This window comes from Homalodisca vitripennis, chromosome 4 (assembly GCF_021130785.1).
Source record: "Homalodisca vitripennis isolate AUS2020 chromosome 4, UT_GWSS_2.1, whole genome shotgun sequence".
Taxonomy (NCBI): Eukaryota; Metazoa; Arthropoda; class Insecta; order Hemiptera; family Cicadellidae; genus Homalodisca; species Homalodisca vitripennis.
In genome coordinates this window covers 93,204,318-93,218,899 of record NC_060210.1, presented here as the reverse complement: position 1 = coordinate 93,218,899, position 14,582 = coordinate 93,204,318, and the positions used below count along the sequence as shown (strand labels likewise).

General features: G+C 34.9%; 1 protein-coding gene across 7 annotated transcripts in view; it reads left to right on the top strand.

Moving 5' to 3' along the window:
• The window catches only part of LOC124359773 (paired box protein Pax-5), a 181,550-nt gene that overhangs the window by 155,459 nt on the left and 11,509 nt on the right, over window positions 1–14,582 (top strand). For all 7 annotated transcript variants that reach the window (XM_046812790.1, XM_046812788.1, XM_046812789.1 and 4 more), the window contains one exon: window positions 4,222–4,484. In XM_046812790.1, the coding sequence (XP_046668746.1) occupies window positions 4,222–4,484 (263 nt within the window). The remainder of the gene's footprint in view (window positions 1–4,221; window positions 4,485–14,582) is intronic.

Genomic DNA, 14,582 nt, shown 5'->3' with positions numbered 1-14,582 from the left:
TTTCTAGCGTTTAACTTGGAGACCGCCCAATTCGATGACTGACTCCAGCACTAGAAGTGGGTTAAAATTGGCGAAGGATGAATGAGACTCGAATGTATGAACAATGTTGTAAGTTTAGATGTGTTGGAAATGTGGTGTGAGTGTTCAAACATTTTAGAATACATTATGAAGTGTGCCATACAGTACGATCTGATATAAAAATTTGATTGCCTGTGAAACTTTTAAATATGATACAAATTTATATTTCATTTAGATTAGCCTTGATTAGAGTTACGGTAATATAAAAGATAATAATTGCTGATTCGAGCTCAAAACGAACAATAGGTGTATACCCCTGTTTTAGTTATACTACCATTTATGTACATTTATTTAAATGCATATAATTTAATTTTTATTTCATAATTAATTTAATTTTAAATCGAAGCAAAGTATAAAAGTTCATTTACGAAATTTACGGAATTTACGCATTAATGATACCGCAGACTATATACCACCTTTTGTTTATTTTGTGTAAGTCTATACTCAATTAAAACCATCGTGTTTAGCTTCATTCCTTGACTATTTTCAAACCTTATTTTGATTGGATTTACTTACAGAGAATGATTGATTGATTGATTGATATTTATTTATTTATTTCCAAAATTTATGTACAGAATTAAATATAATACATAACAAAAATCTTATAGGAAATTATCCCCACATGGGCATCAGCCTGTGTGTGGGGAAACGAGTTCCTCAGTCTGCACTACCAATAACACACAAAAAACTTAAATTAAAATAAGAAAATGAATTGTCATTAATAAAAACATTTTCATTAACAAATGAGAAATGAAGATTTAAACTCTAAAATAAACTATACAAGGCCAGAGCATGGAATACATGAGCAAATTCAGTTAATAAATAATCTAAAATTTGAAAGGAATATACTTATTTAGAAAATATAATTTGAAGACTTAAAAATGTAATTTATAAAAACTTGTAACTTACATAAAAAAGAGCAATCAGAAAGACTTAATTAAAAATTAGCCGATATAAGTAGAGAGAGACTTGGACCACACACTGCACACCCACGCACACACACTAAACACACACACACACACACACACACACACACACACACACACACACACACCAATCACGCACACGCACACATGCACGCAATTGCGCTAAAACCGTCTCTATTTGCAGCTTGGCTTACAGCAATTTCTTTTTGTATTGCCAAAAGAATGTCAGAAATATTTGGATCGACCGAGTCCGACTTATGACTTGCCACTGAGGATGAATCCTGCGAACAATCGTCACACTTCCACGAGGCCAGATTTCGGGCCGACATAGATGTCAACTTTGCCAAAGTCCGAATGCGACAACACGTTACATGAAAACTGAGACCGCACTCCACACACTTTGCTGCATCTTTAGCAATGGATATGTCTCGGCTACATTTACCGCAATTCATGATAAAAATGTAAGTAATTGTAAGTTACTTAACTGTACAGTAAAAAAAAAAACTAAAAAAATAACGGAAAGCCTGATTTAAAATGATAATTAGTAATCCAAAAATAACTTTAGTCCAAACTAAAAATAAACTTCATCAATACTAACGAAAATTCACACACGAAAAAAAAAATAAAGTTTATGACACAGTTTTAAGGATAATTACTTTAAGAAAAGGTACCGCACAGGATAAGTACCGCACAGGACAAGACGGGCAGGCCGACCAGATTGCACAATCACGAGCGGCTTATCTGTACGACCGTCCTCATGGACTGACTGATAAGAACTGAACGATGAATAGTTATATAGTCATTATATCAAAATAAAAGTTGCATGAATGATTAAACCGTTAGTAGATGATTCCGTAAGGAATTATAGTATGAAATAAAATTACTATTATACCCAATAACTTATTTGCTTAACGGTACTTTGATGGATTAACTTAACTTGATGATTATTATCAATTTTTTCTCTCAAATTGACTAACATTTACTTCATAACTTTTTTTAACTCTAACTTCATAACTCTATATTTTTAGATTTGCATTTAAAATATCGTACAGCTACGATTTAATTGCTTTGTAATATATGGTTCTAATCATTACTCCAAACAAAATTTTAAAGTGGTGTTCTAGCCATGAATTATTGTGGCCACGACGCATGGTCAGCATTCTTCCCCCTTTAGTGCTCCTGTAAGAACTATCATTAGCTCGTATAATTATAAAGCCACTCATCACACAGGCCTGGCTTAATCACATTTATACAATTACGGCACATAACTCGTTAATATCAATAACGAGTTTCTCTCGCTGGATAAGTATTATTTTTATATTTACAGCTCTCCAGCGATTCTATCTGGCAAAGCGAATCAATAAGGCGTTTGCCACAGGAACATAAAAAGCATTCTGTTTTTGTCGCGTTTCCAATGCCTATGAAAGACACGGCTATCGGTGGATCGCAGCGGAAGTAATAAATGGGACCGAGGACGGACGATAAAAGCTGGGACAGATTGTAAACCACAGCGAAGCACCTGTACCATTAGTCAATGGCTAGTCACATTGCTCGCTCTCCGTACTTCGTCCCTCACACAACACGACCCCCCTCCACACTATCTCTCTCTGGCAGAGTACAGCAGTGTGACTGTGTCAGTACCAAAACATACAAGTTTATCACACTTTAGTGTTCTAGTCTGCTCCGGAAACATTGTCAGAACACGTTTTAACATCGCAGTAATGGCGAAATATTCCAAGAATTTAATTTTGTTAACAATATTTCGACACCGTGTGATAGTCGGAAAGCTTGGATGTTATCCAATATACCCAGTCGCATAAAGCTAAAAAGTAAGATTAAGGTTACACATTGGAATGTGGAAAATATTATTACGTTATTTACATTCAATGAAAACATATGACACGCGTCTTTAGAGTTGTCTTGAATAACTCGTGGCTTTTGTGATAACAACCCTTCATTTAAATTTAAATCACGCCCTTCTAATTTCCATCTCGTTAACCGGAACTGTTGACATTTCATTACAAAACTCTGTAACCAAAAAAGTCCAAGCCTAGTCATATCGCTGAGTATAGTAACTACGCTACCAAACAGAACTCGCCAACGTTACACTAAGTCAATGGTAGTTCCTAGGTCTGGACGTCGGATAGCTTTAAGAATGTTATTCCATAGTGAGACTTTTCTGTCTTGTATTTTTACGTGTTTATTCCTAGCAATAATTTTGGCTGTTGTTTGAGAACCTTGTTTCAAAGATTACTTTTATACTGATACTTAATGCAGACATTCACCAAGTGATGGAAATTATTCTGCACAGAGATGATCGGTGTGATGAATAAAGCTAAGTTTTCTGTAAAAAATTACAAAAAATGTGTAAATTATGGTTAAAAATATTCTTAATTGTCTTATCATGTGGTTTGACTTTCAAAAGGAACTAAGTTTAAGTACTTAAGGTTTTCGAAATATTTATGCCACTTACGAATATGTCATAATTGGTAACTCTTACAATGTTTGTATTGATAAGGTGTCTTGTTTATTTTAATTTTCTATGCATAAACAAGTTTAAATGAGACGTACTAGGCGTGATATGCAGTGGATATACATCAAATTAATCGTGTGTACATACCGCTGTCCAGGGGTGGAGGAGGGGCACGTGACACCTGTTGACTTCCGGTACTCATTAGACTTGATTAGCGCTCAATCATTGCTGCTTCCGGTCCGACACGACTCACCCCATTCCACTCCACCCGCGCCCACACTATCAAGCTGGTTCCCAATTGGAAAATCTGTTTTTTTAATATATTAACACATTTCCTACTGGTAAATCCTTCGATCGGTGGAATGATGCAAACCGAAATAACAACTGCTTTATATTTTTAAAAGTTGTGAATTGTCATGTACCTAGTTCTATAATATTCACATACATTAAACTATACTACTTTCTTGACAGCTACAAAAGTAATCATCATACGTCATACGTCATACTTGTCTTACAGTGTTATAGTCCCTCAATTTCAGGGATGGCCTTATTAATGACCTTATGAGCAATGTTTGCGCATAACTCATTACCGTCAGTTCACATAAGTTCATAGAAATAGTTCTTCGGTTATCTGAATCACAAAGCAACATCAGTAGTCGATACAGGAGACATTGGGTTCAGCAGATATTAGCAGGGTTACTGTAAAAAGGATCTTTTTTGTAACTCTTTGAATACCTCTTGCAGAATCGTGAGGAACAAGGCTGCCGAGAAGGCTAAGCACGTGCATCAGCAGCAGACGGCGGGAGCAGGCGCTGGAGTCAGCAGTAGCAGTAGTCCTCAGCAGCCCCCCAGCAGCGTCAGCGTCATCACGCACGCCCCCAGCTCCCAGCATGACCGTTACTCCATCAACGGAATCCTGGGTATCCCGCACCCACATCCTCACCATCAGGACCCCAATGGCAATAGCATCAAGAGGAAGCGGGACTTGGACCTCCATCACCACTCTGGTAAGTCCTCATCATCTTCGAGTTCACAATAAGTACGTTGGTGAAATTTGAGTTAAGAATCACCAAAGAGAACTGAAGCGTATTTATATTAAAGTCTAATAATGATAAGGAAATTCTTGCTACCTTCATATTCACTGAAGTCTGCTATTCATTCCGATTAAGGCTATATACATAGCCTTTAAAAAAATCAGGGTTGATTTGATATCTTAAATTGTACTAATGTAAAACAAGGCACATTGTTTTACCTAGATTAGATTAGAGGTCGTTTGATAAATTAAGTCAAAATATTATTATGGTATGCAAGTATAAAAATGAAATTTAATTAAACTTATAACCAATCATATTCTACAAGAAGATAAAATACCTAAATGTCCGCCATCTACACAATAACAAAAACCTATAGAAATCATATGTTGAAGCTAAATTTGTGTCTTCCAGTTTTAATACATGTCATAGAATGTACGGTTCATAAATCAGGGTTACTTCGAGGCATTAAATTAGTAATATTGTAAAATGAGATCAACAAAATATGTAGTTGATATCCGTGCAAGTAATATCTAAAAATGTCCATGAAATGTAAAATGCATACTCCATTCACTATTATAGCATGAAATATCAAATTTAATTTGTTTTTACTGTAGTTTTCAACGTAAATAATTTAATTTAAGATTTCAAATTGCATTGCTTTAGAAGTTTACATATAAACACAAAACGTCCATTTTTACATCAGCTGGGTCTTAGAACGTACCTGCCTTGGTGAAAAACGTCACGGCGTTGATGACGCAATATAGATACACGGGGGGATTCGCATTGCAGTAGATACGCCGTGTTTTTATGCTATAAATATTACGCATAGTATGAGTTCTATATCAATTTTCTATTTTTTGTGCTGGATAAAAAAATAGCATTGTGTAGAGAACTATGATGTAATTATAACATTATTTTTTAAATAATTCAAGGGGTGCTTTTGATATAACTACTAAATCATTATAACTGGGTTTCTTGAGGTTTTTACGAGTAACTACCATTTGTAAATTTATAACCTAGGCTAATTACTTGAACGGTTGATTAGAATCTGAGTATTCATTGTAAGTGTAAACTATTTGTAAATTTATTTTTCCATCACGTTAATTTAGGGATTCTTAAAATAATGTTTCGTTGCTTCGAAACTTTAATTAGACTTAAGCTACGTATAGAATAAAAACCTTATACACACATACATACATTACACATTTAAAAATATATACTTTTCTATTGAAATTGTCCGAAATGTACGGTTTTTAGTCAGATTAAGCTAAGACTGTGACAAAGGCAGCTGAGGAGTATACGAGTATATCAAAGGGCGGTAGACAGTCAAGTGTAGGTCTGGTCTGATAGTACAAGTAGTAGGTATAGTGTCCACGGCCGTGGCAGGCCATGTCCCATCAAGACATCAGAGTAGGGCATTGTATCCTAGCAACGCTCCATTACCCCCACCCTCCGGCCACTTCACCCTCCCCACCCTTCCCCTCGCCACACTCTCAAAGGAAAACTCTCTCACTTTTTATGAGTGGTGGGGAACTGATTTGCATTGCCGTGCCGCCATTTTTGTTTTTTGTTTATTCTCTGTCTTTGATATGCTTTTTGTTGGTATATTTTTATCGCGTTGCGGCTCTAGTGGCGAAGCGGCGAGGAGGTCTGTGGTGGGGGTAGAATTTTCTCCGCTTTCCTTCCTCTGTTTATTTATTTTTCATAGGTTCACCGAGTGCACCCTTTTCAGGGATTGAGAGACTTTTTACTTAAAACTCTGCCTCAAGTTGCGATTGTTTCAAGTGTTACAGATAGTGAGGGTGCTTTCGGGCTATAACGTTAATGTTAAATCATTTTGTAAATTTATTGCCTTTTTATAATTCGTTTTCATATTATTGCAGAAAAAACACATCACAGTTTTGTATCAAAAACAAATAGACTAGTTAAAATAAGCACATCATTACTTAAATACAAAATTATAAACTCTTTTATATAAAATCAAAGATAAATTTAATGAATAAGTATAAATTGTACAGAAATAATTGTTATTCTATTTAACTCAACTCGAACAGCAAAATCCCAAAAGTCATTTTACAATAAAAAAACAATAATAACAACAATGTCTTATGTAAATTATAAAAATATAATAATTTGGAAATACGTTCCTACATAGACAGAGCTTGTAACAACCACATCACACTTTCTACCCTGAAACTCTGATTATTGTTTCACAGTGAAGAAGTGTTATACACACAACACATTTTTTCGAAAAGATTATGTATTTGTAATAGTTTATAAATCAAAACTTAATAAACACTTAATAATTAACTCTTTTCAAAATAATATCACTCAATATTTTAGACTTAATTAACAGTAACTACTCACACACATTCGTGAATTGATCTGATTATTGTTTCACAGTGAAGAAGTGTTATACACACAACACATTTTTTCGAAAAGATTTTGTATTTGTAATAGTTTATAAATCAAAACTTAATAAACACTTAATAATTAACTCTTTTCAAAATAATATCACTCAATATTTTAGACTTAATAACAACCAGCTTGTAACAGCCACATCACACTTTCTACCCTGAAGCTCTGATTATTGTTTCACAGTGAAGAAGTGTTATACACACAACACATTTTTTTCGAAAAGATTTTGTATTTGTAATAGTTTATAAATCAAAACTTAATAAACACTTAATAATTAACTCTTTTCAAAATAATATCACTCAATATTTTAGACTTAATAACAACCAGCTTGTAACAACCACATCACACTTATACCCTGAAACTCTGATTATTGTTTCACAGTGAAGAAGTGTTATACACACAACACATTTTTTCGAAAAGATTATGTATTTGTAATAGTTTATAAATCAAAACTTAATAAACACTTAATAATTAACTCTTTTCAAAATAATATCACTCAATATTTTAGACTTAATAACAACCAGCTTGTAACAGCCACATCACACTTTCTACCCTGAAGCTCTGATTATTGTTTCACAGTGAAGAAGTGTTATACACACAACACATTTTTTCGAAAAGATTTTGTATTTGTAAAAGATAGTTTTATAAATCAAAAGTTTATAAATCAAAACTTAATAAACACTTAATAATTAATTTTAGACTTAATATCACTCAATATTTTAGACTTAATAACAACCAGCTTGTAACACACATCACACTTTCTACCCTGAAGCTCTGATTATTGTTTCACAGTGAAGAAGTGTTATACACACAACACATTTTTTCGAAAAGATTTTGTATTTGTAATAGTTTATAAATCAAAACTTAATAAACACTTAATAATTAACTCTTTTCAAAATAATATCACTCAATATTTTAGACTTGTAAATATATAAAACTTATAAATCATATATTTTAATTTATTACCATCAAAAGGCTTAAAAATCATACTTTTTTATTTATTACTATCATAAGGCTTTATTATTTTACTAGCAGTTATTCGCGGCTTCGCACGCAATTTCGTAGGCTTTGCACGTGTCTGAGCATTTCGTGTTAGAGTGTACGGCCATTGTAATTTACTCCAGTCTTGATTTTTTCCTTGCTCCGATCAAGTATGTATATCACACACACACAGGCGCGCGCGCGCGCGCGCCTGTGTGTGTGTGTGTGTGTGTGTGTGTGTTAAATTGCATATATTCAAGAAATTTCAAGATTTTTCTTACTATCAAGCTTACTCTATCCTATCAAGACAATAAATATAAACAAATTGAAAACAGTGGTTAAATTATGGCTGTGCTGTCATAAAACAGTGTTTAAACTGAACATTTTAGATTAAATTTAATATGATCTTTCACAAAGTAAATCTTAAATTTAACAAATTAATAATATTTGTTTGCTGTAATGCAACCAAGATGGGATGTTTAGCAACTTTAGAGACTATTGGGGCGTTGCCCGGGGGGATTTCCAAAGTAAGAATTGGTTTGCATGTCACCCAGGGATCCCAAGGATGTCTATTATATATGTCAGTATAATCGGTCCAGTAGTTTTTACGTGATTGGGTAACACACAAGCACGCACACACTTACAGGTATATTTAGATTTGTATATAATAGTATTGATGATTAGTAAACTTGAATACTCTTGCGCTATAACGAAAATGTTATCAAGATCTGTTTAAAACGTGTAATTTATTTAGCTATTGTTAGTGCACTAATGTGAACACTGTGGTCGGAAATGTGTTTAGACAAATTGTTACTAGTTTTACCTTATTTATAATATAATGTACATTGTAATAATTGTAAATGATATAATAAATATTAAATTTATATATCAGATTTTCCACTCGGTTTTAAATATGTTTTGTGTGAAATACTTACACTTATGTTAATTTCAAATGCACAACTTTAATTTTGAAGCTTGAAATACAAATCATTATATTATTTTATTGCTCGGTTATGTATTAATTTTATAAAAAACTATCATAAATGTTTTAAAACTATTCAACTACCAAGCTACATATACTGTTGAGCTTTGCAACAATGTGATATAAACATCTTTGGGAAACACTCTTTCTTTATTTTATTAAAAATAATATAATAAGATACACGCCACTTCGCGCTGCGCCGTTTGGCGGACGCAAATAAGTAACTTTTATAACTAACTCTTGGACATTTTCCTTATAAACTTGCCAATTATGAATTTACCCACGTATTTTATTATTTACAATGTGAAATTATTATGAAAGTGTGAAGAACATTACGTAAAACATATATACAAATATTATCAAGCTAGGTTTAATATACGTGTCAGAACAAATTAATATAATTCTCTTTTTAAGCATCAAATTAAGTTTAAATAAATTTAAAATCTTATTTATCTTTGAGGATTTCAATTTATTTGTTTCTCGTGCATATATTTCCTGCATGAATACATGTAGAAATATTGTAGACAATATGAATGGACTTATTTGAGAGTGAAGGTTTCTTCATTTTAAAAATAATGTGTTGTATACAGAATAGCCAGACATGTCTTTATTTATTCTCACGAGTTGTTTTATTACACTGTGAAAGTTTGTTTTCAAATTCAACCACTCCATACCGGGTTGTAGTACATGAAACACCCCACTTCCGGTCTCAAGTATGTCGGTAAGAATCTGTGACGTCAGGTCAAGGTATACGAGACCACGTGGGGCCGCTACGTTAAGATCGATGTGATGGCAGTGGCATGGCAGCATGGCGGCGAGTTTTACAGACTTCTTCCTTAGGGTAGCTCCCTCCCCCTTCCAGCCCTCCAGCAAGTCTTGATCAATACGGAACACCGTGTATCATACTTCCGCCTTACACTCTCCGCCAGCTCTTGCGGTCAGGATAAACACGTAAACACGGAGTCGGTCTGCCCTCGTTCACAGATGTAACCTGATCAATTTCAATATAAAAATAATCATTACAAACTTTAAGTAGCCTAGCTCAATTTGTGCTCAAGTGGTTTAATGTAGCTCGAATCTTTAAACTCAACCGCTTAGTAACAACTCTGTTAAAAAAACATCCTTTAAAGAAATAAAAACATATGGTTTGGCCATTTTACGAGAAAATTTTTAATATTTGGGGATATGTTTCAATAGCCCATATAAAAACGGTTAACTTTTAGGATATGCATTTTTTACAGTACGAATACTAGTAGGTGCTGAGGAGGGTGACACGTTTCTTATTTACAAAAAGTGTAATTTCCTTAAGTAATATTTTATTCAAAGTTCTTTAATTGTTTAATTTGTAATTTAATGAACGAATTCCAATCTAATTTCTTAAGTCACAAATCGATGAAATCACAATTCAAATACTACTTACTGTAAGAAATGACATTCGTATCTCAGTCATTTTTTATTATACCTGAATAACAAAATTTGAATAATCTGGAGTAATCAAACATCTGTTAAAAGACGTTTTGTCTTCAGAGTGCATTGTCTTAAAGGAAACTGACTTAAAAAGTTCTCCCAACACACAATCGATTGCACCACCTTAGATAGGCATTTCGGGGAGATTTAATTATAAAACTATATAATTGCTATGCTAGAGGTTATAAGGTGACTGTGATGTAGACCCAAATATTTAACTCTACGCTGCTTAGAAACCAAAGTGTTAAGGTGGGCAGGTGTAGAGTAGATAGGACTTTCAAAACTTAATTTCATCGATTTAATAACTTTATCATTTCATTAATTTCCTTTCAACAAAGCGCAATGATCGGGGAGTTAGCCACTGAAACACTTCTGGGCTCTACACGTCGCCGCCAATAAAACTCGCCTGAGCCCGAAGAGCAGCTAATCCGCTTCATCAAATCGAGTTAAATTTGCAACAAAACCTCGCATAAATCGGACGATACACGGATTCGGCTGAAACCGGATCTACAAAGCGAAGCGCAGCCATCACGGTGGCGGTGGGGGTATGACAATAGCGTATTAACTAACACGTCCCAGAGGGGGTGTCCTATGGACGGGGAAGCAAATAGATTGGCGAACTCCCAGGAGGTTCTGTGCGCCGCGCCGCGCCCCGTGCCGTCATAATATTTGGCTCTGGAGCGATAATGGCAGTCGCTTCACGGGATAGGATTGTTCACTTCGTTTTATTGCCCTGATTAAATGCCTGACACGATATTGTCGTGTCCCTCCGGTTATACCCATTGCGATTTTGTTTGTTAACATATAACTCGTAATGGTTCACCTTCCACAATTTTGCCTCTATTTTTTGGCCGGTTTGCTTAATATTTGGCTGAGAGTTAGTGAAGCTACTCCGGGACAAATTAAGCATATCTTCCTCATTTTCATCCCTCTTTAATATTTTTGAGAATTATTTAAATAGAATGCTCAAACTCAACATTCATTTCATTAAAATAGTTTTAAAAGCTTTCAATCCTGTCACTTAATAATATGTAAAAATGTTCAGAAAGCCACACGTTCATGAGCACATATCCTACCATATCCTTTGGACTCACCCTCAACGTATCTACTTAGACAAGAGACGTCACAACCGTGAAGACGATCACCTTCTCCTCCATACTTAAAGCTATTATATTTACACTATTCTAATCTGAAATGAAATGAGTTGACAATGTCACAAAATATTATAAAACTGAAAGCGTAATCGACAGAATATTATTTTTACACGTTGATTTATGAACAGTACTCCATGCCAATTATTTTGGAGAGACAATACTTGGCTGAGGTATTTAACCCTTAACGTGGGAACCAGTAGTATTCAAAAAATTATTTCCGAATTACCACAAAGTGTGGGTAGGCTGCTCATCGATAACCCAACCAACCAGAAACAGTACTCGTAAGCTTGATACTCCAACGTACTTGCTGAGACATTCGCTTGTTTGTTTTTAGTGTTTTGATTTTTCAACCAAGCAATAATATTCACGTTTAGTGATCTCTTTCATTTTCACAAACTTTCACCTAATGTTATGCATTTTATTTCCATTTCATATTTAAAAACCAAATGAATATCTTTAGAAATGATACCTAAAAGTTACTTTATTCTTTGTATCGAATTCCTTTTTCTCCTTTTGAATACTTTTCGTACCTTCAAAGTTTCAAGCGAGCGGCAGACGGTATAAGTGCGAACAGGGCCGAGAATTGATGGTTCGGCGTCAAGAGTCAACCTTTGTTTGCTGGTTGACTGGAGTGTAGGGATGGAGGGGGCGGAGGAGAGGAGGGTAGAAGTTACTCCGAGTGATTCAAACAGAACAATAGCTCATTGTATCGCTTATGCCAACCCTTACGGAGCCTGCAGACGGTGAAATAACGGCGTTTTAATGGAAGGAGGGGCGGGATTAATATTGTAACTGGATTGGCGCAAACTTTGCCGAACAACAGACGTGAGTCTTGATTGATTGCGGTGAAGTTGCGACCGTGTCATTGACAACTTTGATAATAGATAACACACTATCACTTAGTTGTCTCTGTGCGAAGTTTGGACGAACTTTGCCCAAGTGACGAGCTGCAACTGTAGCCTATTGTACCGTTTCCTATGTGTGTGAACTTTGTTTACTTGAAAATGTGAAAGTGTAAGTTTTTAAGCATTTATTTACATGTTGAAATTATTCTATTCGAAATATATCTCTTCTGTTTACGTTTAAAACTGTGTTTGACGAGTCTCTCGTGAAGGTAAAGAACAAAGATTAGAAAGTTGTTATTAGTTTTTTTTTTTTTTTTTTTTTTTTTTTTTTTTTTTTTTTTTTTTTTTTTTTTTTTTCATTTTAAAGGATGGATAACTAAAATGCATCAGTATCTATGCTAAGTATAGAAAGTTAATTTTAAATATAAGTTATGTAATGTAAAGTTAAATAATAAAAACATGGTTTACACAAATCTAGCTTCAGCCCTGTCAATGCAAACGCATAACTGGTTTCAGTCACTTAACAGCTACTGTCATCATTATGTAGATACCAGCTTTAAGTAGAAGTCGTAGTCAAAGGGACGATGACGACTCAAGAAAATACACAACACAAAAATATGATACAAACTAAAAAAGGCACCAAAAGGCTATTTTTTGTGTATATTCTTTACTTTTTAATTCTAGATATATTCATTCTCAAGTACCAAGATTAATTTAAAATTTAAACCCCTTGAATGACAACAAAAAAGAGTTTAACGAATTTGTCAATTACGTATTTTAAGTAAGTTTAAGTCACTTAATAAAAAGAGATCAGTATGATGGATGGTTTGGAGAGAAAACCTCCCGGTAGGTGAAGGACAACGTTTAATACACATTTTGTCATAAGTCCAGTGTAGTTATCGGTAGTAGCTCGAGCACGTGAAGACATTTTCTGAATTTCCAAATTTATATTACCTCTCATCCTGGATTGTTAATTACCTCACATCCAAAAAGTTTAATATTCTATTATTTATGCTTTTTCCAAACAATCAGCATTCCATATTGTTACACTTTTGAATTTGAAATAGTGTTACTTTGAAACATAGTAACAATGCCCTCATGAGTGCCGATGGACACGCGATCTTACACGTCAGGCTTTGAATCTGTGTTACAAATAGCGCAGGTTCAAATCCTGTCTGTGACATTTAGCACTTTTTATCAGTAACATCAACCTTGTTATCGACTCTCCCTCATCCTTTATCCTACGTGATAAGATCCTCACACATGCCAATGGTCCATGAGGACGAGCGGAATAAGGCTTAAAAGGGAATTGGTCTCTCTTTTAAAAAAGTAGTTACTGAACATTTTAAAATTATTTTAGCCCAGTTAAGAATTTAAATTCTAGAAGGCGGCATTTTCTTCTTGTTGTCCCTAAGTGATGTTGAACATCGCCTATCCTCGACTATGGACACCCATAGACAGACAGACGGTGTAATATAGGGATGTAGAAGTATGTTGTGACGTCAACCCCAATCACGCGACACCGCGCCGAGCCACCGGGGAGCGGCCTGTGACAATGGCAGGACAATAATTGACCAGTGACATTTTGCCCTACCCTCAACCCCCGCCATCCCTCCCATCAAAAATAATTCCGCTGTGGGGCTGCAAAATTGTGATTAGATTGGCCCTACAATTGGATTATACCGGGTTGCATTAGTCGCCGCTCCATACGCGCCGGTTTCAATTATAATATGCCATTGTGCGCCGGCCGGCCGCCGCTTTGTTTCTCGGTGGTCCTCATTCGTCAGTTTTTAAAACGCGGTCAGAGAAAAGCTTGTTTGGGGAATGAGACATCTCTCTCTTGCCCTGGTGTTTGTTGATTCAATCTGCTCTTTTACCCCTAAAATGAAATTGTTCACTAAAGATAAGTGGGCTCGTTCTAATTATTATTTTCGTAGATGCCGGTCATCAATCCAGAAGCTAGTGTAGGTGCACTACCTGAAGATACGTGTGTAACAGATACGAGGGATTGTTAGATAATCGGTTTTTAATAATTCTTACAAAATCATCAGATAACAGAAGACTAAAAAAAAATATATCGACCCTCAGTGGATTTGAAAATCTCTCCGGTAGTTGAGTGGGTAGCGTATCAGCTTACTTTAGAGACTCGGGTTCGAAACCTGGTCTGGGCACAGCATTTAGGTATGCTAAACATAATTCCTATACTACGCGGTATGAAACGTTC